Source organism: Aspergillus versicolor, assembly GCF_001890125.1.
Source record: "Aspergillus versicolor CBS 583.65 unplaced genomic scaffold ASPVEscaffold_12, whole genome shotgun sequence".
NCBI lineage: Eukaryota > Fungi > Ascomycota > Eurotiomycetes > Eurotiales > Aspergillaceae > Aspergillus > Aspergillus versicolor.
In genome coordinates, this window is record NW_024467535.1 from 138,008 (window position 1) to 161,996 (window position 23,989).

At 49.3% G+C, this 23,989-nt stretch overlaps 7 protein-coding genes across 7 annotated transcripts; 3 read left to right on the plus strand and 4 right to left on the minus strand.

Moving 5' to 3' along the window:
• Positions 1-357: 357 nt before the first annotated feature.
• ASPVEDRAFT_154873 (uncharacterized protein) lies at positions 358-1,177 on the plus strand (the record flags this gene model as incomplete). Its single annotated transcript, XM_040808425.1, has 2 exons — positions 358-1,010; positions 1,086-1,177. The coding sequence occupies exons 1-2, from the start codon at positions 797-799 to the stop codon at positions 1,175-1,177; spliced, it is 306 nt and encodes a 101-aa protein (XP_040672702.1). The 5' UTR covers positions 358-796.
• A 488-nt stretch (positions 1,178-1,665) lies between these two features.
• ASPVEDRAFT_347913 (TRAPP subunit BET5) lies at positions 1,666-2,640 on the minus strand. The gene is made up of 5 exons (XM_040810892.1): positions 2,419-2,640; positions 2,148-2,361; positions 1,941-2,086; positions 1,798-1,886; positions 1,666-1,743 (listed from the first exon to the last, which is right to left on the minus strand). The coding sequence occupies exons 1-5, from the start codon at positions 2,453-2,455 to the stop codon at positions 1,726-1,728; spliced, it is 504 nt and encodes a 167-aa protein (XP_040672703.1). The 5' UTR covers positions 2,456-2,640; the 3' UTR covers positions 1,666-1,725.
• Positions 2,641-3,191: 551 nt separating this feature from the next.
• On the plus strand, positions 3,192-5,916 carry ASPVEDRAFT_141600 (putative calcium/calmodulin dependent protein kinase; the record flags this gene model as incomplete). Its single annotated transcript, XM_040807764.1, has 6 exons — positions 3,192-3,292; positions 3,401-3,470; positions 3,541-3,690; positions 3,754-4,533; positions 4,585-4,722; positions 4,783-5,916. 6 exons carry the CDS (start codon positions 3,192-3,194, stop codon positions 5,914-5,916), a joined length of 2,373 nt encoding a protein of 790 aa, XP_040672704.1.
• Positions 5,917-7,253: 1,337 nt separating this feature from the next.
• On the minus strand, positions 7,254-8,454 carry ASPVEDRAFT_56457 (putative AT DNA binding protein; the record flags this gene model as incomplete). The annotated part of the gene is made up of 3 exons (XM_040815216.1): positions 7,254-8,113; positions 8,203-8,317; positions 8,413-8,454. 3 exons carry the CDS (start codon positions 8,452-8,454, stop codon positions 7,254-7,256), a joined length of 1,017 nt encoding a protein of 338 aa, XP_040672705.1.
• A 5,068-nt stretch (positions 8,455-13,522) lies between these two features.
• On the plus strand, positions 13,523-16,686 carry set2 (SET and WW domain protein; the record flags this gene model as incomplete). Its single annotated transcript, XM_040818257.1, has 4 exons — positions 13,523-14,048; positions 14,233-15,854; positions 15,908-15,988; positions 16,039-16,686. The coding sequence occupies 4 exons, from the start codon at positions 13,523-13,525 to the stop codon at positions 16,684-16,686; spliced, it is 2,877 nt and encodes a 958-aa protein (XP_040672706.1).
• A 745-nt stretch (positions 16,687-17,431) lies between these two features.
• On the minus strand, positions 17,432-18,816 carry ASPVEDRAFT_46322 (translation initiation factor 6). The gene is made up of 5 exons (XM_040813523.1): positions 18,577-18,816; positions 18,452-18,523; positions 18,305-18,391; positions 18,053-18,241; positions 17,432-17,994 (listed from the first exon to the last, which is right to left on the minus strand). The coding sequence occupies exons 1-5, from the start codon at positions 18,609-18,611 to the stop codon at positions 17,634-17,636; spliced, it is 744 nt and encodes a 247-aa protein (XP_040672707.1). The 5' UTR covers positions 18,612-18,816; the 3' UTR covers positions 17,432-17,633.
• A 333-nt stretch (positions 18,817-19,149) lies between these two features.
• On the minus strand, positions 19,150-21,853 carry ASPVEDRAFT_88214 (uncharacterized protein; the record flags this gene model as incomplete). The annotated part of the gene is made up of 4 exons (XM_040818258.1): positions 19,150-19,881; positions 19,935-20,039; positions 20,089-21,716; positions 21,763-21,853. 4 exons carry the CDS (start codon positions 21,851-21,853, stop codon positions 19,150-19,152), a joined length of 2,556 nt encoding a protein of 851 aa, XP_040672708.1.
• Between the last annotated feature and the right edge of the window lie 2,136 nt (positions 21,854-23,989).

Genomic DNA, 23,989 nt, shown 5'->3' on the forward strand with positions numbered 1-23,989 from the left:
AGAAATCTCTCGACGTCAACCAGCATTTCTTTTCTACCCTGCATGCAGCTGCTCGGTTGCATGGAATTGGCCCGGGTCTCAGATGTATAATGCGCCTGGGATATCAACTTGGTTCTTGGATTCGACTCCTTTGTGTTGGGTCTCCGGCAGAATATTGGGTTCTGTGTTGTCGCTCCTATCTATCTTCTAGCGGGCACCTTATGGGTGTGTGACTACAGTGATACTTTTCTTGGCATTTTTCTCGGTTTTATTGTGGAGTTGTAGTGTATCAATCCCGTTCCGAGCAGATGTTGAACTAGATGTAGGAGATTTCGCTCGCAAAATAATGAGGACTTTTGAGATTTCTGTAGAACATGCCTTATATTTCTCAAATAGACGATGCCATGCCACTCATAAGTTTATTGGTGGTTTGGATAAAAATAGATATTCTTATATATATTTACCAATATTTTGCTAGCACACCACTTTCGATACTATGGTAGGACCAATTCATAAGACACTTTTCATGGATTACCACTCCAGCCGACTCTTGCGCAAATCTCGATCGTTTATCCTCCTACCAATCTCCTGATAGTTGTTCCCACGGATCACCCAACCATCCATGTCATACACTTATGTTGACATAACCCTGACGTTCACCCCCTCACCACCCCATACACCCTAAAGAAATATATACCCGCTATATATATATATTTCACCCCCGACCGCGAATGATAGATCCATCCATCGCAAAGAAAGGCTCTTTATACCACACCATACGACGCTCCGAGCCGAACCAGAAACAAAGCAGACCAGGATGTCCAACCGCGCCGGACGAGCCGCTGAAGACGAGTACGAGGCCGATAACGACGACTACATCCCCATTGAAGAGGACGAGGAGATCGCACCTACCAGCTACGTCTACGAGCCCGGTGATTGGGGATTCACAATGGGAGTGCCCACCCAGCGAGACGAAGCGCGATATGCCGATCCGATGCAGCCTCCGTTTTCGAATACCGATGCGCAGCTAGGTATGTACCCGGATCCAATCCAACTCATCTCTCGATTCTAGATCGACAGGCTAATGGGATACTGAATGATTATAGCCCGTGACGAGAGGGAAGCTGCTGATCGGTCTAATATAATGGGCGGCAAAGGAAGACAGCCTCGTCATGCGAAGCCGCAGGCCGAGTCTTAAGATAGCGCTGGTCTAACCGATGACTTGCCGGGTGGCGCGCTCGAGACACGTGAACATAGGGTACTTAAATTTGGTTATATGTATAACACGAGAAATCGGGATAACGAGGTGCAGGTGTCATGAAAAACTGTTTATCTATGATGTTATAGTTGAACATAATTGTGGACATGTTTGGGATGTTCGTGGATATCTTCAAAGCCTCCTTTTTGGTCACAACGGAGAGCCCTAGAAGTAGGGGAAGCAATGTTATAACGCACAGGGCTCTCGGCCGTGATTGGGACGGCATCTCCTAGTCAGTATTCATTGCTGCCAGCTGCCCGGCATCCCAGACGCCAACGTACTGGATTGTTCCCTGTGCCGATGCTATCGGATGCGCTGTTGTGCGCTGCACTGCCGAATCGGCCTGCGGCGCGTGGGTTCCTTTCTGATCGCCGGAGGCTCAATAGGCCAGAAGCCGAAAGGCTGTTGATACTCCATTTAGGGGTTCGATGCGGGTCGGGTTAGGTGTCAGTTAGGCCATCGGCTCGATATCTACTACCTAAGTTGATTTAGGCGAGGACGCGGGTCTGGACAAGTTAGGACACACATGTCGGATAGGTAGAACCTCGGGTGCTACGTACCACAAATTGCTCCAGTGATTGTTCGAAAAGTTCGTTATTCACACCTTCACCACCGGGGTGTTCAGTGGGTGATAGCGGGTTCTTGACAACTGTTCAAATTAGCCACCACCGCTTCTTGATCTCGAGATACCAGGTCATTTTACCATATTCCACGTATAGGTTGATGTAGATTTGTTGTAACGCAACCCGCATATTTGGGCTCTTGACGTCTGTAAGCATCACGAATTTGATGTTCGTAGGTGTCTCGTAGTAGTGAAGTTTATACTGGCTGGTGCGATACGTAACAAAGCTAGAACAAACAGCGTCAATATTCGGTTGTCTCGAGGGGATCCCGAATCGAAGGTTCTCACTTGTCGTCATCCCCTCCTAGCTTCCGCACCATGTTTCGAAGCGAGAAAACAGTCCCGAAAATCAGCTTCGCATCATCGTCCGTTGTCCGCGTCGACGGGCCGGAGACAGATGTGAGACCATTGGCTACTGTTGGGGTATCGGAGGTAGGTCGCGAGGATTTGCCAACGGCTGAGGTAGGCCGAGGGAGCCAACGCCTTTTGTATATGCACTCAGCTGGGAAGGAGATAGTGTTAGCAGCCGTAGTTAAAGTTGGGGATGCTTGGCTTTTACCATGACGGTCGAAGATGTAAAAGGAATAGACAGTCATCGTGTTCAGGAGTCGACACAAGCGGGAAACCACGTGGCAGCGCCGAATGTCCAATTCAGGGAGACCGACGACTCCCAGCTGGGACGAGCAAATATGTTGTAGTTAGAGGTTGTTCCGATTGAGAGGCGAGATTTGCTGGAGTGATGGAGATGAGGGGACTGGAGCGAATCGGGGCGGTGAACGGCTCTTGTTGACATCCAAGACGCAACTGGGACCACTAGCTGCTTCTTCTCGTGCCTGGCTCTGAATGATAAGTAAAAGTTGGCGTCGAGGTGGAGGAAGAGGTGTCAATTGCACCTGGTATAACGACGATGTTCTAAATATAGGAAGAGACTACTGTTGTCGAAAGAATCAACGTATTATTCGATGGTCAACCATCGTTCAGCTTGTCTTTGATCCCGCTCTCAGCTCCAGCTCCGGCCCCATTCCGACACCTCCCACCGACAGAGATATATTGACTGTGGAGCTCAAGCAGGACCAGCACAGAGCATCCTATTTTGCCTCCTGCTTTTCTCATCTTCGTCCTTGACCCTTCGAGTCCCTGATCGTAAATGCCCAATCTCCCAGACGGCAAGTGGCGTCTTATCTCGATCGCTTTGCCCCTCCACCTCCCCCACATTTCTGACAGGCAGCCAGATTCCAGGATATCCTTTTGCTCGGTCCCTACGGTATTTACCATTCCTGCTGCGAGTCTCTTTCACCGCTAGCCGTCAGTTTTCTGCGGCGCAAATATTCGATGGCCAACGAGGGTTCTAGCTCTCTGCAGCAGAGTGCTAGTCAAGGGCCCGCTGCCGGCTCTGATTCTCAACCTCCCCGACCAACTCCAGCCCGTTATGCGTAAGTTGCTCTTCTATTTCGAGCTTTGGTAACGCCCCGGAGCCAATGCGGGGAATTGTCGATTAGACCCGGAGGCAGAGGTTGCTTACATTACATCCTGCTCTTCAGCTCCACGCCTTCTTTTGAAAGCCCCCGGAGACACCATCGCCGTAACCCGACAGCTCGGCGTCCTGTAAAGGTGGCTTCCCGTTCCAATCTCTTTGCCATTTTCTGTTCAAAACATACATCTTTATTAACCGGGGGCATAGGAAACGCTCAATGCTCGATCGGAGTATACTCTCAGCCAGGATGATGGCACTGCTGAGCACAGAATTAACCAATATGTCATCAAACAAGAGATTGGTCGCGGTTCGTTTGGCGCCGTGCATGTTGCTGTTGATCAGTTTGGAAACGAATATGTGAGATTCTTCAGCTATCCATGGCTTGCTGCGATGCATGTTTAGCTCATAAGCGATTCTCAGGCTGTTAAAGAATTTTCGAAAACTCGTTTAAGGAAGCGCGCGAAATCGCATCTTCTTAGACGCTCCCGGGGCCCAAAGCGCTCTGCTGATGGACTCAATTCCCCACTCCATCGACAGGACGAAGAAAAGCAGAATGCCCTCTATCTTATTAGGGAGGAAATCGCCATCATGAAGAAGTTACACCATAGCAACCTGGTATCGCTAATAGAAGTTTTGGATGATCCGAGCCAGGACTCTTTATATATGGTTATGGAAATGTGCAAAAAAGGTGTGGTCATGAAGGTTGGCCTTGATGAGAGGGCGGACCCTTACGATGACGAGCGTTGTCGCTGTTGGTTTCGTGACCTTATTCTGGGAATCGAATATCTGCATGCACAGGGAATTGTTCATCGCGATATAAAGCCGGATAATTGCCTGGTGACGAGTGAGGATGTCCTCAAAGTTGTTGACTTTGGAGTGTCAGAAATGTTTGAAAAGGATTCGGATATGTTCACGGCCAAGTCTGCTGGGTCTCCTGCCTTCCTACCACCGGAACTGTGCGTTGTTAAACATGGCGATGTTTCAGGAAAGGCAGCAGATATATGGTCCATGGGAGTCACACTGTACTGTCTACGATATGGCAAGCTTCCGTTCGAAGAGCACAGCATTTTCGAATTATACGAAGCTATTAAAAGCGTTCCAGTTGTTTGCGAAGGGGAGCCCGATGAGGCCTTTAGGGATCTAATGTCCAAAATCCTGGAAAAGGAACCCTTGAGAAGGATACAGATGGACGAGTTACGTGTACGTGGCTGTGCTTTATGGCAACATGTTTGTTCCTAACCGAGAATATAGGAACACCCCTGGGTGACAAAGAATGGTATGGACCCTCTTTTGCCCAAGGGCGATAATACGGCGGAAATTGTCGGCCTGCCGACAGAAGAGGAAATGAACTCTGCTATTACAAACAATTTCGTTCATGTTCTGGCTGTGGTATGTACCCAAATAATCCCCATCCAACGTAAAAAAAAAAGACCTAACCAGTTTTCACAGATGAAAGCAGCGAAGAAATTCAAAGGCCTCCTAGGTCCAGCTAGAGCTGAAACACCCATGCACAGCATCCTTGGCCAGGAACATGAAAGTCACTTTGTTGAGCCTCCCATGGAAATGGACCCAGATGAAGGCGTGTCCGTACCCAGTGTGGAACATTTCAACAAGAGCCAAAGCTTGAACACATATAATAGAAGTGCCAGGGAGCGTGATGATGTTATTAAAGGATTTCATCCACGGCGACGGGAGCCTCTCCCGTACCCTCTGCCTGATAATAGTGATCCTATTAGTGGATACGGTGCTATACCGTACAAACTAGCAAGGAAGGACTCCGGTTCGATACGAAGCGTTAAAATAAGGGATGATTCAATAGATGACTTGCCGTCTGTATCTCCAACCGCCCCGCTTTCTCGCGCTAGTTCGACTACAACTAAGCGCAGCATGGAAGGCACACGAGGGCATGCACGAGACCCATTGGAAGAGAACTGCCCTTTCCTGTCTATCGGCCCTTCTACTTTCACTGGTTCGACCACTACGGATACCAAGACTGCTGAAGCACCACCCATGATTCTGGGTTCAGAAGGACTAACAACTACGATACCGTCCGATGAACCGGATTCTATAGTGGAGGATTATTATCCAATGGTAAGCGAATCGCCCGGTGCCGCAGAATTCGATATCTACGAAATAGCCTATCGAAAGGAAGTCGAACGCATCCGGGAACAAGGCGACTCACTGCCGAAGGTGTACCTGACTCGTCGTGTTGACGGAAAAGACGAGTTAAGGAAGCTGGTCAGGGAAACTACCATGAGCGAGCCAGCCATGGGAATAGGAAAAAGAATTACTGTGCCATCAGCCCAGAATTTTGGCTCTGCAGTAAGCATGATCAGAACCCAGCTGGAAGAGCAAAAGAAACAACAAGAACTAGGCCAGGGATCAGCCTCAGCACAAACTCCAGAAATGTCAGATCCATTGGATCTGAGAGCGGGACTCGAAGAACCCGCGATATCGACATCACCCATCGAGGTAACCGCCACGGGCGCCACCACAACTGGCACCGATACACCATGTTCAGAAAACCAGGGAGGTAAACTACGCAGCTTACTTAACCGTGCTAAACGTGCTCGAACCCCTTAACAACGCGAATGGGAATATGGCCTTTTAATTTTATGCAATATAAAGCTATCTAGACGGAAATAACCTCCGCTCGAACCTTACAGGGACGCAGTTCGGTACAGTACTATGCGCGAATACTACTATAATCTGTTATACCTTAGATATAGGTGGTTACTCATTTGATGTTCTACTCTTGTATTCCTGTAGCCACTCACTAGCAGTAGCTCTTAGAGTTTTGATGTATCATAGTGCCTTTGTACCGCTAAATCGCATGACCAAAATGATATCGCCAAGTCCAGTAGTACATACTTTGTCCTACAACTTGCGGCAACACCAACGAAATCGGAGCCTCGAATGCATGGCCAGGAAAATACAAGCGGGTACCAAGCTTTGGTTTTTTTTTTTTTTTGGTGGATAAAAGTCGAAAATAGTTGGCTCTATATATGGCCAGTGGCTGCTATATCGAGGCCTCTCACTAAGCTGACTAGTAGTAAATAAGTACATGTACATGACACATTAAATTCTAAGTACGTGAAGAGATGAAAACAAGGAGGAGCAAAGTTGAGTGGTCAAGAAGACATTGGATCAGAACCAAAAAGAACAACATCATAAGCTGACCCAAAGTGGTAAGAAGGAAAATAGCTATCGTAGCTGAGACCCATGTGCAACGTAATATTCATCAGATTTTCTGTCTGTATCGAACATCTGAACAGGAAATGGAATGCTGAGAGAGCATGCGATTAATACGGCAAATCGCTAGACAGAAGGGATCGTATTCGTCATATCAACGAGTCATGAATTGGGCACATCGAACGAAGAAGGCGGAAAGATGGCTTGGGAGAAAAGAGAGAATTAATATGTCCAGAGAGGAGATTTGTCCACAGCTCTAGTTGCCGGTAGTTCATCAGGACAAATACGCGCGTAAGGCAAGCTAAGCCATACGGCATTAGCCTTGTCTTTCAAAATCCAATTTTTCGGCAAGTAGATCGATTAGAAATGGTCACCAACGTCGGCAACCATAACCTCAGCTGAACCACCCAGTAAGATAAAAGAAAGTTATTAAGTGAGAAAGAAAGCCAAAATAAATGGGAGCAGAGAAATAAAAAGAACGGGCCGAACGACGATGAAAGAATAAATATGGGAGGAAAAGACAGGCCGGTACTCGCGAGAGTATGCGTAATTCGTGAGTTTCTTTCCCTCAGTTTAGTACGTTATTCGTTTTGGTTTTGCAAATCGGCAGGTAGGAGGGCGAATCAATGCTATCTATCGCTAGTAATCGATGGTGTAGCTCATTCATCGTGTCGCATCGAAACAGGGAAAACAAGAGTGCCGTTACTTATTCAATAAAAAGATGTCCATTATTCTGTGCGTTTTTCGGTCGTTGTTGTTAAGGGGACTTGAATGTCTGGTGCATGGGGTTCGTCTGGGTGCCGGGGAGAGGGATGAACGAGACTCCGCCGGCTGCTGTCTGTGAAGGGGAAGCTGTCAGGAGGTAGAGATTCGTAGGGTCGGTCTCCAGAATCTATGCGTGGTATAGCCTCCCTATGGCCGAGTTGCAATTCCTGTGGAGAAGGAAGTGTCTGTCTGATTTCTTGTGGTCGTGGCAGCTCCCGCGATGCCGGGCCCATCTCACGATTGGACATACTTCTCATTCGACCTTCGTCGTTAGGACCAGACATTGGCGCCATTCTTAGTGGAGGGGGTACGTAGCCCATGCCCGGCTGTGGTATGCTTGGAGGTCGATTGCTGGTATAGACAGACCCACTGGCTTCGATACCCGAAGGGCTGGTAGGGCTGGACGAAATCTTTGCTTTATGCGACCCTGACCGGGGGGGCGGATATGTCTCACCGCGGGCTTCAGCAGCTGCTTTGCGCCGCTCCGATTCGGCCTTGCTTGGTCGACCTCGTTTTCGTGGAGGTTCACCGGAGGCCGTGACGCCTCCAGCGCCTGGGGAAAGCACTGTTGATGCGCCACTCTCGCTGCTGTAAGAAGCCGGACCAGTGGCAGGACGAGGCTGAATTGCACGCGGGAGAATAGGTTTGTCTGTTGGGTATAGAGGCCGCTTCCTTACAGTAGTACTCGGATCCAAGTGAGGCCCCTGAGGTGCGGGAGCAGGATGTCGTGGTGGAGGAAGCTGTCCAGCCGCCAGGTTGGCTTGGGGTTGCAATTCAAAAAACATATAATTAAATGCTGTCTGACAAGAATTGAGAGAACGGCCTAGATAGAATATGTTCAGCCGATGTTCGGATATTGAAAGGCAGGTCCTGATAGACCTGCGCATACGGAAAATTGAGGTGAGCTTTTACCTGCAGGAAGAGGAATATCATTCCAACTCGGTTTGATCTTCATATCCTGGATCATTTTGAAGAGTTCGCGCGAGGAGACGCCTGCCTTCTTCAAAATTTCGGTAAATAGGCCATACTAATAATTCGGTAAGCTTAAACCACTTAGTTAAGTAGGCACATCGTGTCCATTCAGACGTCACTATTCAAATGGGATCTGGCACTGGTGCATACCTTCTCATCCTCGGTCCATGGAGTTTCCTGTGAATTCGACATAATCAGAGAACCATGTAAGCCGAAAGTACCTAGCTTCGCTTCTGAGCAGAGGGACGACCTGGTAGATGTAAAGGCCAGGGGAGCTAGGATGGAAAGGCGTCTTTATATCCAGTTTGACAGCAGATATAGAGTGACGCGTCGCGTGGCCGAGACAGTTGAATGAACCGCAGATACAAGAAACGAGTGTAAGCAAAGGATGGAAACTGACGACACGCACAACGGCAGTAGAGCTGAACTAGAGCTAAAGAACAGGCAACAAAACAAGGAACAGGGAGATAATAAAAAAAATAGTATAATAACCACAGAGCCTCCCAAACGGAATGATGCGTCTACACCATGTATCAACACGTGGTAGCTCAAAAAGGAATTGGAAAGTTGGCTGACAGCACAACAAATGAAGACAGAACCCAGCGGCAGAGGTCAGTACAAAGAGTGAACTGCGGAGAAGAGGGGAAGGGGGGCAATTATTATGCAATCGACAGTATACATTGAAGGTCAGGGCGGGGGTCAACAAAAGAAGTGGGAATCATAGAGGGTCGTATAGTCAGATGCTCAGGAAGAAAAGACGGACAGCTATGAAAAATGGGTTGATCGAATGAGGAGAACCGAATGGGTTAAACTGCAGTTACTCCTATGCTTTAGATCAAGGGTATAAAGAAGGGACCAGAAACAACGGTAGGAAAATAACGTTAGTGGATCGTTACCCTGACCTCAAAAGGGACCGCGGAGAATGTCGTTGCTGGAGATCGAATCGCATCAAGATTAAGCACTTTCAACGATGCACATTGCCACCAAACAGACGTAAGAACGAAATGGGAAAGTCAAAGAAGGAATGAGATGGGGCGGGGGTGAGAAGGGAAGGGGGTTCGGAGAACGATAGACGAAAGAGAGACGAGTGACAACCTATCTTTGCCCCAGGAACTTTTTCTCTTGACCAAACGTACTTTTAGTTCGGAATCGCGCAGGCCAGTACTGGGACAGGAACCGCAGGCATGTGTCCGGAGGGCAAGAGGAAAGCTGCAGGGACTGTTGACTGTTTCTTGTTCGCCTCTGCGTTCTCCAAAGTCGCGAGTGAAGGAGCCACGGGGAAAACAAGACAAGACTTCTCGGAGAAGAATAAACAAGAATAAACAAGAAGGAATAAGAAAAGAAAAAGAAAATAAAGTCTGCGGAACCAACCAGGCTAGGGTGGATCAGGCCGTGTTCAACCTAGAAGAGAATAGTGTTTCAAAAACGATGGTTTCAGATGATTCCAAGCGCCCACACGCGTTCTGCAACGAGGATTGAAAGGATGTGGAGGAAAGGCAACCAGCCTTCTCCTATAGAGAAAAGGGGCACGAGGGAACTCTGGATACGCTGAACAAGGATCTGAAAGATTAAGAGGGGCACGAATAAGTAGGGAAAAGGGAAAAAAAAGACTAACAATGCACAGAGTGGGAAGCTGGACGGGGTGGAAGAGCAGGGGGGGACTAGAACAACAGGCTGCGGCTACTGTTGTACTCCCTCACCCCGTAGTCAGAGCGGGTAGAGAAAAAACAAAGATGAGATAAAAGACGAAATAATAATAATAATAATAATAATAGTAATAATTATACAAAATATAAACGCGGGACAAATCTAAATATCAGTAAATCAAACATCATACAAAGACAATTGGAGAAAAAGGAAAGAAGTACTATTGCACCATCAACAGGTGAAGACTGGAGAGCAGGGGAGAAGCCTGCTGTTCGACTCGATGTCGCCTTTTTTTGAGGGGTCACAAGAGTTCCGGTCCCTCACGCAGGAAGCAGCGCGTTACGAATGTATATCATGGACGAAAGACAATTGGTGATAGGTGGACATTGGCGCCCCAGGACGTTGGGTCAACGGAGGGGATAATCGACGTGTTTTGAAAACGAAAGCTGTTTAGGGAGAGCGAGGTTCGGGGTCATCTCCCGGATGGAGGTAGCGCGGGCGATCCAACCCAACGCCAATTCCCTTTTCTGCATGGTTTTATTATTAGCGATCAATTGATGCGCTCCATCTGGACGCAGTCACAGGAGTCGCAGCGACATGCATTGGCCCTATTGAAGATAGCGGGAATGCAACGACAATGACTGGCAGAAAATGGATGGCGGCGGAGGCAGTTGATAACCGCAGGGTGGGGTTGGGGGCTCCGCAATAGGCGCAGGCGAGACCAAAATCCTGAGGGCTGGGAGAGGTCAACAAGAATAATCCAGTAATCAAGTAGGAATACCTAGGGTCGTGTCCTGGCTCTTCTAGCCGCAAGTTATAATTGGCCAGGTATATTCTCAGTTTTGCTGGACGGGAACTTGAGGTAAAATGCGAAGATACTCAGACCCGTCTCATAAGAGGCCAGCGCAATAATAAGGTTAAAAAGAAAACAAGGCAATGAAGCACCTATCAGTGGTCCTGTTTCCTGTGGTCTCTTCTCATCTAGCGAGCTGGATCGCCACCTGCCGAAATTATGATCATATGGCTATCCGGGGCGATAATTTTAGCCTGGAAGAAGGGCCCATAGAAAGGTGGGAGTATTTTTCCAGAAGAGCGCCGCTACACCGACGGAGAGCGTTGTCAGACTCTCAGAAAACTTGTGGTTTTGTACTCCGTTCACCGCAGACTGGCTGGTGAGTCGAGACGTTGAACGAGCCAGCGTCTGGCCAGTGGCCAATGGGTCCGCCTGTGAAAATCTCCTTTGGAAATATTATTAGTCGATTTCTCGTTCAAGGAGATTCGATCGATGATACCCAGTCAATAATATTAATGGTCCATGCACGAGAACCATCGGCATGCAGGAGAGGCGACGCCCCGCCGATTTGAATCAACCGTCCGGGAGTAGCCCGGCAGGATGCTGCTGACGTTGTTCCTAGGTCATCCGCGTGGGTCCCGGACAAAAAAGGGCGGCTTCCAGAAAGAACATGATGATGGAAACGTCCCATACATTCTTACTGGAGATGGTGATACACTGCAGCCAGGGTGGGAGCTGGAGGGGGAGCGAGAGTGAAACCAGAAGGCGAGAGCTCAAAGACTTTGGCAGGCGGGAACAGAAGGATTCAAGGAAGGGATTGGAAGGCCCACTCCCTCAGGTACCCGTCATCGCCGGCACGCTTGTATTGGTCCAGGAACGATGGATCCCAGTGATTGTAATTACAGTCTTAGTATTCTTGACGATTACTGGAATAATAATAATTCTAATGGAATTCTTCCCAAGTCCTCCGTACAACATCCCGATTCTCAAACAAAGTAGATCCAGTTACCAGGATGGAGCTTCTGATCGTCCTCTGTGTCGCATGATGAGACCACGGAATCCAGTTGATTCTGGAAAATTGTGCTGTCCTGGAACGCATCACCATTACCCGATCCAGACGCTGCAGGCTGGAAAGGTATTTTCTTCGACTCTGATCGTAGATTTTGGGCAAGAGCCAATCTGAGCCCACCACGTATTTGATCAATTTGAGATTCCCTCGGCATCTTCATCTCACGTCGGGCCCGTTTGAGTTTCCCCTGATCAACAGCTCGGTCAAGGTTCGAAGTCTGCTCTCGTGTGTTTGAGGCAACACCCGTTCATGCACGAGACTCCATCTGGATTCGCGAGCACTTTGTCTCTGAGCCATCTCAAACAGCGGCCCAGCTAAGAGAAGTGCGTCGTTTCTGGACAATGCCATTCGACGGTGTAACTATAGACAGCCCACCTGGGCGAAGGGGCCTTACTCCGTTCTCACTAACTCGATAATCCCTTCCTAGGTGTTCCGGGCACTGGACAACTGCAACTCACCCGCGCTCATGCAGCGTTCGAAATAATGGGAAGCTCGTGCCCAATCGCTAACCGCCCCAAGCCGCACCAATGCTGGAGAACGGTAGGAAATTTCCCGAGCCGTCATCCGGGCTATCCTTGATCAACCCCCGTCGCGTCTCATCTCACTCTCACTTTCAGTCTATCTTGTGCACATACCCTCCGCTGTAAATTCGCCTCCTCGTATGCCCCCGCTGCAGGGCGGGTTCCCCTGACGATTTGGCATTTTATGGCCTATGACTCTGTCTAATGCGCAGTGGGTCATGAATATGCTGGAGGACACAGGTTTATCCTGAATCCATATTAAGACGATGCACGGTTTTGGCTTTAAGCCCGTGGACTCTTCTCTCAGCAGCCTGCTGCTAATCTACACCGGATGGCAGAACTTTACAACCTAGTTTGCTTTCGCTCTCTCCGTGGACGGCTGAAAATATGACCTCTGGCCGCATTTCTGTTGAAAAACGACGTCAATAGCCATGCTTTGGCATTCTAATGTGATTTGGAAGACGACGTGAAGCAGAGAATTCTCTACTCAGCCTTCTTTTTTTTGGGCAGCCATGGCTTAATCGCTGCTTTCGCGATTATCTTGATATCGGTAATCAATCAAGGGTACTGGCCTGGAGACGAGAACTGGTGCAGCAGCGCTGCATATGCCAGTCCGCACCAGGGACTAAGGGCCGAAAGAGAGACGGTTCGAACTGAGCGAATGCCAACCTCCCTCCCACCATCGTCCGAAGCTGAAGTGTGCATCCCATGTTAATCAGCTCGATCTAGGCGTTGGCAATGCCTCTTCCTTTCTTTTTCTCCTCGAGTCTTGACTGACCGACGTTTCATAACCACCCAGTCTACAGTGAGGGGTGGTGCACTTTAACAGCTGTTCAAATGACAAAGAATAGATAGTTGGACGCTATCCGTGGAAGAATATAGATGCGGAAGGCAAATTTGAAGGAAAATGTATGCAAGAACACTGGAAGATAGAATAGAGTGAATTCCTTATTATCCCTCCTCCATTATTACTGTGTCTTGGCATCCGCAAAAACGTGGACGGAAAGAAGCTCGACAGTTGATTCCTCCAAGTTCTCCCTCCCACTTCAAACTTCTCACCTGCCTACTTCTTTTGTCGCTTCCCCCTCAGACACAGCTCAACTTCCGTTCCTTACACCCCGTTTCTTTTGATTTGCCTTTTTCTTCTGTGTCCAACTCCGAGCTCCGTTTGGACCCTTGTGCGACGCTGTCTCTGGCTCTGATAGTTTTGCGCGCCCCGTCCGTGTCGTCATGTCAACTCATGACAACGCGGACCCTCAGTCAGAATCTGTTGCCGATGGAGTCACAGCGATGAAACTGGAGCCGTCAAATAATCTCTCCGATGCTCCGATTCTCAACGGTGGAGGGGCTGCAATGAAGCCCGACCCCCAAGCCGCGTCGCCAGATCCTGGGATAAAGAGCGAACGAGATACCACATCCCTAGCGAAATCTCGATCCTCCTCCCGCACTCCGCCCAAGAGCGAAAATTCGGAAACAGCTGAAGGGGATCTGAAGGGAGAGAGGGAAGATGATCTGTCCGGTACGGAAAGGGTTGGAGGTGGTATCACCGTCAAATTGGAACCGGGACAACCCCCAAAGTTGACTCGTAACTCCTCACAAAAGGTCATTCCGCGACCACCACGGCTTTTTCTGGATCTGCCCGACAGTACCAAGGAAGCTCAAAAGACATTCGAAGTGATTGAAGCTTGCCAGTATGCCAATAAATACATGGGTTATACGGAACATGCAATGGAGTGTGATTGTGCGGAAGAATGGGGTGAGTTTGCTCTTGTTCTGCTTCGTTTGTTATCTTAGCAGTTTTGATTTTCATGCTGCATTGCCCCTGCCTTTTTCGTCTTTCCTCGCAGAATAAAACTCGATAACTTCTGTTTTCGTGTTGCCGACACTCAAATTATTATTATCTCAAACTCTGTTCTATTTAATCTAACTAAATTGTCTAGATACCACTAGTGCTACGAATCGAGCTTGTGGGGAGGACTCGGACTGCATCAACCGCGCGACAAAGATTGAGTGCATGGGCGACTGCGGCTGTGGACCCGATTGCCAGAACCAACGATTTCAGCGAGGAGAATATGCGCGCGTGGCTGTAATCAAGACCGACAAGAAGGGCTACGGCCTCCGCGCGGAACAGGATCTGCGGCCGCATCAGTTCATTTTCGAGTACGTCGGGGAGGTCATTAATGAAGGTCCGTTCCATCGCCGCATGAGGCAGTATGACGGAGAGGGGATCAAACATTTTTACTTCATGTCCCTCAGCAAGGGCGAATTCGTGGACGCAACTAAGAAGGGAAATCTTGGGCGTTTTTGCAATCACTCTTGCAATCCCAACTGTTATGTCGATAAGTGGGTTGTTGGAGAGAAACTCCGCATGGGCATTTTTGCTGAACGCCATATCCAAGCCGGCGAAGAGCTAGTTTTCAATTACAATGTGGATCGGTATGGGGCAGACCCCCAGCCATGTTACTGCGGTGAACCCAACTGCACGGGATTTATTGGTGGGAAGACTCAGACAGAGCGGGGAACGAAGTTGTCAAATGCGACAATCGAAGCCCTTGGCATTGATGATGCCGATGGGTGGGATACTGCCGTTGCAAAGCGGCCGCGGAAGAAGAAGATGGGCGAAGACGATGAAGAATACGTGGACAGTGTGCAACCCAAATCATTGGATGAGAGTGGGGTTACGAAAGTCATGGCGGCTCTTATGCAGTGCAAGGAGAAGTGGATTGCGGTCAAGCTTCTTGGACGCATTCAACGTTGTGATGATGAACGTGTGCGCAACCGGGTAGTGAAAATGCATGGATATCAGATCCTCAACTCTCAACTCAGCATGTGGAAGGACGATTATAACGTTGTGCTACAAATTTTGGACATCCTGGACAAGTTTCCCCGCCTAACGCGGAATAAAATCATTGATTCGAAAATTGAGTCAACGATTCAACCGCTCACCAGCTGCGGTGATGAAAGAGTCGAGCAAAGGGCGACTGTGCTGTTGCAACTCTGGTCGACCTTGGAAGTCGGTTACCGCATTCCCCGTATGAAGCGGGACCCCAATGCCTCTACGCCGGCTGTCAGTCAGTTTCAGCGACGAGAGAATGTCTCAGACGAGCGGCAGCAACGGTCTAAATCGCGATCTCGATCTCGATCAATCGAGGCTCCTCGCGGGCCAGCAGCGCAAAAACGGGGTGGTGGCCAAGGTCCAAGAAACCCACACCACCATCATGGCCCTCGCCCGTTCCGCCGACGATTCGAACCCCTTCCACAGGGATGGTATGCGGCGGAGTCGAATGGCAGGACATACTACTATTCCGCTCGGGGCGATACTACCTGGACACGACCGACAAAGCCGGCACCTCAACCGCCACCGCCACCGAAAGAGTCGAGAGACAAAGCACTTCAAAATATCATTGACGGTATCATGAACGCAAAGGAGCAGACCCCCAAGGAGAAGAGTGGCACTCCTGCTACCCCTCAGCCATCCAAGCATACACCAGAGAGCAAGGATGGACAAGAAAAGTGGAAGAACTATAGTGAAGAAAAGCAGAAAAAGCTCTACGAAAACACGGTAAGTTAATTTCTGTCTTGGACCAACCGTAGCTAAAACTAATGGGTGTGTAGTTGTTTCCCCACATAAAATATGTCGTTGATAAGTTTAAGCACAAGCTTCCAAAAGATGATCTTAAACGATACGCGAAAGATGTGGGTGCCTTTGTCTCTGGCCATCGTTCAAGTGCTAATAGCCGCTGCAGGTAGCCAAAAAGCTAGTTAACTCAGATTTCAAAAACAATCGAGTTGAGAATCCCACGAAGATCGATGACAAACAACAGAAGAAAGTCAAAAAGTTCTGTAAAGAGTTCTTCGACAAGGCTGTTGCTAAGCATCAGGCCCACGAACAGCGCAAATCCCAGAAAGCTCCAAAAGAACACGGAACGTCTGCGACACCCGCTGGTGGCCAGAGTGATGGCGAGGAAGGAACTCCAGATGTGAAGATGTCAGACGATGAAAGTAGTATGGAAAAGGCCGGGGCTGGTGTTAAACGAAAGAGAGACGCACTTGGCGTCGGTAATGGGGATGCCCTGGACGAGACACCAACTTCGTCAACTAAGCGACATCGGTCGTCAACTCCACCACCTCCTCCGCCTGCCATGGCCCCCAACGATGACGATGACAACGATGACGACTTGAGCATCAAGAGCGATGAGCCTGACGCTGACGCTGACGCTGACGAGGTTGTTCTGGTCGGCAACCCAACACCACCTCCTCCGCCTCCTCCACCTCCGCAAGAAGATGCCGACCCCCCAGACGCAAGTACAGACACGAACAGACACGACTTCGAAGGATACAGCCAAATGAACCGATCTCATCAGACTCATATCGGCATCGAGGGGAATGTATAGAACCCATTTTCAATACCTATCACCCCTTCACACAAATATCCTCTAACTTATTTAATTTCGGCATGTGATGGAATCCAGTACGTCGTTTAGATTACTAGGCTCTTTTCTTTTTCCTTTTCGCTTTTGGAATGGTCATTTATTAGGCATGACCGGGGTCGGTGCAGCATTGCATGGGGTTGAGGCGTTCTCTTTACAATATTCTCAGGCCTGGTTTTGTTTTCTCATATATCATCTTTCGCCCTCGTCATTTACCATAGTAACATTTCTTTTCTTTCTTTTTGCATTTCTCTGTTCCATTGTCACCTTCAATACCCATACCCTGATTTCTATATTGGCTTGTATCTCTATCTACACTACAGCGAGTTGAAAGGGTCCCATGCATTCATACCGCACTCGTTTTTCTACAATAAAAAAGCACTGGGGGAGGCGTCCATGATTGATCTGGGGCTTTTCTTTTATTCATTTTGCATTGTATAAATAACTACCTACTAGTATTAGGGAATAAAGGGAATGCTGGGCTCAACTGATTTAAGGCACACTAGAAAATAAAAAGAAGGGTTTATGTTCTGTCTAATTTTACATCTATCTAGTCCTTTGCTCTGTATTGACCCAGGTCGTATGTTCAAGAATCAACACAATACTGCAAGCCGTATTTGTGAGAGGGATTGGCAAAAATGGGCAGCCACTACAATTAGAGAATAAAGAAAAGATGAACCAGTGAAGTATGTACCTCGCTGCAGTCGAAACCGCAGCCATTGCATTTCTACTCCGTACATACTAAAAGCTATTTACTCCAAAGTCAAAAACACCCCATCCGTTAAGTATGCACGTAACGTATCGTAGCGAAGGGACATGAAAAGGGGAACAGAAAGAAACAGTCAGAGCCGTGAAGTAGTGGTGGTAGGAGGGAAGAGCGGAAAAAGGAACGGGTGATGAAAGAAGAAAGCTTAATAGAAACTTTCCACAATACTCTCCTTATTCGCAGCTCCCTGACCAATACCGCCTGGCCCGTTCTCCCCAAGTCTAAATACACTCTCGATCACGCTCAGCTCTGTAGCAGTTGTGTCCAGACCCGTTACGGCAAGCCAGTCGTTGACAACCAAGCCTGCGCCAACGACGGGACTACCACGATTCACCGAGCCAGCAACGAGGGGGACTTGGAGGAGGGAGGAGAGTTCATCCTGATCACGGACCGAGGTCTTGGGGTGAACGATACCACCCTGGTTTGAGAGTGCCATGTATGACCCTGTCAGGACGTTGTCGGCAATTGTTTGGCGGAATACTTCGACGCCCAGGGTATCAGCGATACTAGTAGTTGTTAGCACACGTTCTCTTGGAGGCCTTCTTTTTCCTGGGGGTAATGTACATTTCTTCCGTCTCACGCTCCAAATCCGGATGAATGAGGGCTACATGGTCGTTACAACAAATGACGTTTCCGAGCGCAGACAGACGCTCTTCTATGCGTTGGACTTTGACTGCATCTGGGAGGGTGTTTCGCAGATGTTGTAGTTCTTGGTCTGTTGTTGTCTGAGGGACGAGGAGACCTTTGCGGTTTCTGCATGCAGGTCGTCAGTACCAGTATATAAGCATATATCATTGGATATGAAGGACAACGCACCCTGCGGTTAAACGACCGATGATACCTGTTCCTGCGATTGTGGCATGACAGATGGGGATGACGTCTTGCAATTCGGCCTCGAATACACTGCATCGCCAGTTAACATCGGGACTGGTCAAAACTGCGGCGAAGAACCGGAGGAATTACCTGTAGAAGTTTTCCGAAGCACCGACGGCCACGAGGGCGTATGAGTTGGTAAGTCGTGAGTAAACACCAATCCTGGTATTCAATTAGCCCTGTTGACCCAAATTGACGATAACAAGGAAACACACTCGTTGGAGTTCTCAAATTGAGCACGGACAGCCATGATTGAGATCTTGTATGCGAGGAACTGAGGGGAAAAGATCGTCTAAGAATGGGAGCGGGGTACGGCGGGAGAGGTGAGAGGGCACTGCAGTGCGTAGGGTGAGGAGGGGATGGAGAGAGAGAAAGAAAGAGGGTAGCTTATAGATATTAGTGAATAAAGATGAGAAATTCACTGCAATATGAAGAAAGAGACGGGGCAGGTAGATATACCAGCGCAGAGACAAGGCTGAATCTCAAAAATAAAAAAAGCAGAAAAGCTCATGCCACACCGCCTGCCTAACTAGTACTGATATGGCGGAGCCCAAGGAGTCATTTATGCAGTCATCTCCCGCTCCGCTGTGACTCATTCTGAGCCACTCTGAGTGTCGTTCCTCTCTCTAAAAAGGTGGTCAAGTCTCTCAATGATAAAGAAAATTAAATATCAGACTATGCAGTACATGATAGCTAGCCTAACCAACGCCGCAGTCCCTGCTAATCCCAGAATCCCAACGTCCAATAAATCTAGTAGAACAGGTGGTAATTAAGTAATTCAATACATCTCAATACGGTGGTCGAGGTGGCGGTGGCGGCGCATAGTATATACCCGGGTGGTGATGGCCGGTCAAGTAGCCTGGTAGAGGAGGCCGTTGGAAGTTGGAGCCTGGTGGAGGAGGGAGCTGCGGAGGTCCACCCCGGGGCGAAAATGGATCAGGGAGGCCAAGAGGCTCACTAATCGGCGGAATCTGCTGTCCCGCAGGAAGGAGCCGCCTCGGTTGGCCTCGGGGCGTGGGCGGAGGCAGCACGAATGGCCGGGGAGGTTCAGGATGTGCATGATGTGGCGGCGGTTGAGGAGGCTGAGGAAGGATGGCGCGATGGGGTGCAAGGCGCGGCGTATGCTGTGAGAGGGCAGGTCGGGGAATCTCAGCGGTAGCGACATCCGCCAGGGCCGTTAATGCTGTAGGTCGGACATCCACAAACGATGAAGGATGATGCTCTTTCACAGCAACACCATCTCGCACTTCAACGATTCCCGTGGCTTCTAACAACAGATTTATGATTTCACTACCAGAAAGTCCGGCAAAAGGGCCCGCGTCTCTTATCTCCTTCATCTGTGGATTAATGTCGTCGCCCAGTTTGGCCCGTTGAACAAAGTCATCCCAGCCCAGTGCAGCACGTTCATAGGACGCAGCCCCAGCTGGATCACGCACGAATGAGGAGTTGAATCCGCGGTATATTTCACGAGTAACAGGCGCCCGCCGTCCGCGTTCGTTTTCTGTTTCAGAGCCGTCGGTCTGCAGAATTTTGTTTTAGAAGGGGTCATATTCATCCACGGAAAGGGACATACCTCAGTGTGCTCATCATCTTCCGCCGCGCGACGGCCCTCGATAAACGTCATGTATTCACCATGACTCGTAAGAAGATGTTCCTCCTGGATATTACGGGCCGAGATCTTTGTGACTTATTAGTCGGTTCTAAGACTGGGGGCCTGCAATACTTACTCGACACCGCTCCTCGATAGCTTCCTTGTTAGCCTGAAAGATCCTGTTCTCCTGTGCTACCTTGAGATCGTATTCTCGTCTCAGAGTATCCTGTTGTTTGCGCAATTGCGCCCCCAACTTCAACATAATGTCTTCATACTCGGGAACGGCTTTATGCGCATTCTTGTCACGAGCCAGGCGTTTCTCAGACTGTGTAGCAAGAACTGCCAATGCTAGTCGCTGGGCCGCAGCTACCCTTCTGAACGCCTTGTCCAATTCGCGCTGGCGGTCCCTCAGCTTTTGAGTAGCTGCACTTGGTGAGGGTGACCGCTCGAACTCTATGTCACTAGAACGATCATTCTGACGCCCAGTGCGCCCAGATCGCGCAGCACGGGTCCCACCACGTCCTCGCCTGTTCACACCAAATCGCGCCGATGTTCTACTGCGAGCTCCCCGACCACGGCCACGAGTACGACCCCCACGGGTTGCCTTTGCAATGGTTGACTCCGTAGCGTTGTCTGGCGTGGTAGAATCTTCAGCCTCTTCAGTGATTTGGCGAGATCCTTCATCCGCTTTCGAAGTTGCGACATCATCGGGTTGAGACAATGTATCTTCTAGTCGGCGCTCATCGCCATTATGCAGTGCCGGCTCAGATGCACGATCCAGCGTGGCATCTTCTAATTTTGGCTTTTTGCTGGGTGAGCTGGAGGTTGACAAAACGGCTCCGCGATCATCTGATTCGAGAGATTTGCGTTTTCGTGACAAAATTGGGCTTGACCTGGTTGAAATCGGCTTTAGGTCTCCTTCGATTTGGGGAGCTCCATACCCTTCTATCTTGTTCGGCTGACCGGAAGACACAGTGCCCTTTGGTGACCCTTCGGCTGGCGGAGTTGGTTCCGTGTCATGGAAAGTGTCAACATCCATCGGATATGGCGCATCAACCGCCTCGGAATTGGCGTCTTCGGCAGACGGAGATTTCACGGCCGAAGTCGAGGGACGACTGCGAGTAGATACGTTGGTCCCTGAGTCGCCAGTTTGCCGATTGCGATTTCTAGTTCTCGTATTGGACGCAACAGAATTCAGTGGGCTGGTTTCAAATGGTTTGGATGCCGCCGAAGTATCTGCGACTCCATTTTCGGTAGGCATTTCATGAGCATTGCTTTTGAGTCTCGTTGACTGCCTCGTACTTCTCGGAGTCTCTTCGGCCACCGAACCCCGTTTGACGCGCTTAGTTCGAGGCGTCTCGGGAGCCGCAGAGGCGAACGGTGTACCGTCATATCGGCTTGAAATTGATTGAGCCGCAGGAGCCGCAGGGGTGGCGGAAGCAGCAGCCCGTGCTCGACTGTTCCGCGTTTCACGAGTGTTGGAGCCAACGCTGGTAGTGGCCGCGGCGGCCGAGGGAGTCGCAGGATTTAGACTTGCTTTACCAGGCCCGTATTTGAGCGTAATAACACGCGACGGACGGTTGTTATCGTGCTTGTTAGTGGTGTTACTGGTATTGTCGTTGGTGTTGTTATTCTGGATGCTAGCACCCCTGCTAGGAGCAGGGTTGGCAATCTTAGCATCATCATTCTGACCGGCACGCGCATCTCGGCTCGAACGCAAATTCCGAGTCACGCGAGTGCTGGGAGAATCATTGCCAGTAGGTTCTACGAAATATTAGCCCTGCAATAATGGTACGAGGTAGAAACTTACCTTTAGGGGTGTTGTGAACGGCGGCTGTATTATTGGCGGATGGGGTGGCTGAGCTGTGAGCAGCATCAGGCCTTCGTTTGACTCCTGCCATCGCGTTCCTCTGGGGTTGTTGTTAGTCTGAATGTGCCCAGGATTGTAGACGAGAGACTCGTAGAGCACGCGGATTGACAGTGACGATGAACTTGGGACTTGTGTGGTGGGATACTAGACAGATGAAGGGAGAGGTTTGGAAGAAAGTGTGACTGAAAGCAGATGAGGCAATGGGGGACGGAGAAACACATCAAGATAGAAAAATGAGAAGAAGCAAGAGAAAAGTGTTACTTGGGAGCAGTGAATAGAATGCAGTGGCTGGAGTACAAGACGCTTGTCGGGTATTCTAGAGGAGCAAACAGCAGGTAGGGAAAAGAGAGCGAAAAAAAAAAAAAGAGCACAAGGAGCGAAGGGAGGAGTAAGTGGGCGTCAATACATTCAGCGGGCATATCCCAATTCTAATGAATGGGTGAATAGTGGATGAACAGCAGGAGGAAGGAGAGATCAAGTGAAATAAAAAAAACAAAGCCAATGGGGAGCACAAGAGAGAGTAAAGGAAAAGGTAAAGCACGGTGCAGGCAGTATGCGGTGCAAGAGAAGCTTGCAAGGCAAATTCGGGGAGGACAGTAAGAAAGCCTTCGGATGGGGAGAGAAAAGGGAGAGGAGCTTACCTAGGCGAGGAAAACAGAGGCGCGACAGAGGCCTGAAAAGATACAAAAGGCGTGGAAGAGGCGGAGATGGAAAGCGATGGATTGATGCGTTGATCGACGACTGGGGAGGATGAGAAGCATGAAGGAAGTAAAAAGCGGGTGAGAGTCGGCCTTAGTCCACTTGGAAGTAGACGGGAGAATCCAAGGCTAACGCTGCTCCGGATGTAGAAACTGGCTGCTCCTGTCAATGCACAGAGCGCCCGGAACAGAGCTCAGGCAGAAACAGCCTGATAGAAGAGAAGTAATAGAGGCAGCAGAACAGAAGACAATCAAACTATCGCCGTCGCGCCGCGTAGCAGATCTCCATCGACTGCGAACAAGGCAGTGTTGTTGATGACAGACAGGGGAAGACAGCAGGGAAGAAGGGATGGGGCGATGGAAAAAAGACCAAGTGGAGACAGGAGGGAAAGAAGCGCGACAGAGCTAATCTGCGGGTGGAAAGCTCATCAATCCAACGGCGCGACAGAGCAAAGATGGGAGAGAAAGGAAGAGAAGACGTGATGATGAGGATAAGTGTAGAAGAGGAAATTTGACTGGGTCCGCAGCCGCAGCGAAGTCTCCAGTCGTTCCGGCGTGTGGCGCGGATCCGACTGCTGCCAACTATAGCTTCCAAAACTATACCGCGCCCAGTCTGTCCATGGCCTCATTACTCTCTATTGTAAAAAACCAGGCTACGTGTATTGTAGGATTATTAATAACACCTTCATCTAGCATTATTGTTTGTATAGCCCTGGTGTTGATCCTGCTATTGTTCACCCGATGATAACACTTTCCTGCCAGCTTCCCAGTTCTTGACAGTTTCTCCCTCCCAGACCGTAGTAATTTCCCTGATCCCAACTTAATTACCCGGTCCCGCTCTCCATGGTTAACACAGGGTGCTGGTTTGGATGATATTCCTTGAGCTTCTGCCTCTTACAGTTATTCATCTTGGTCGAGCATCACTCAAGCAATTGCGGCTGACATGTTCTAAGCGACCCTGTCACTGCTGAGGTCTCCAGAAGACTGGATCGTGCCCCAAGTGCTGACGCTATTAATATAATGGATAAAACCATGTCCAATGGCTTACTATTGCGGTGTCGCGGTGTGTACGGTGAGTCCACCTGTATGCAGAGGAGGCGCACGAATATGACCATGTGAGCGACACCAGCACTTTCACCCCACAATATCAAAGATCTATACAGTTAGAATTTGGGACGTGGGTATTTTCTGATCCCCAGCCTTCGTAAGCCTAACCAGAAGTCGCAAAGAACATTTATGAGAGAGATACGTACCGAGCTTAAATCCATCCGTTTCCGGGATGATACAGCTAAGTAGATTCTTTCAAGACATTTAAAGTCAATGCTTATTTTTCTGGCCTCGTTATCAACACCAATCGAAGCAGTGTATCGCGGGCATGGGACCTTCCACAACAGCTTGAACAGGTTCTTTGCAATGTTTGCTTCCCGTTTAATCTCTTCCTTGCTCATTCCATCAAATAAATCAAAGAA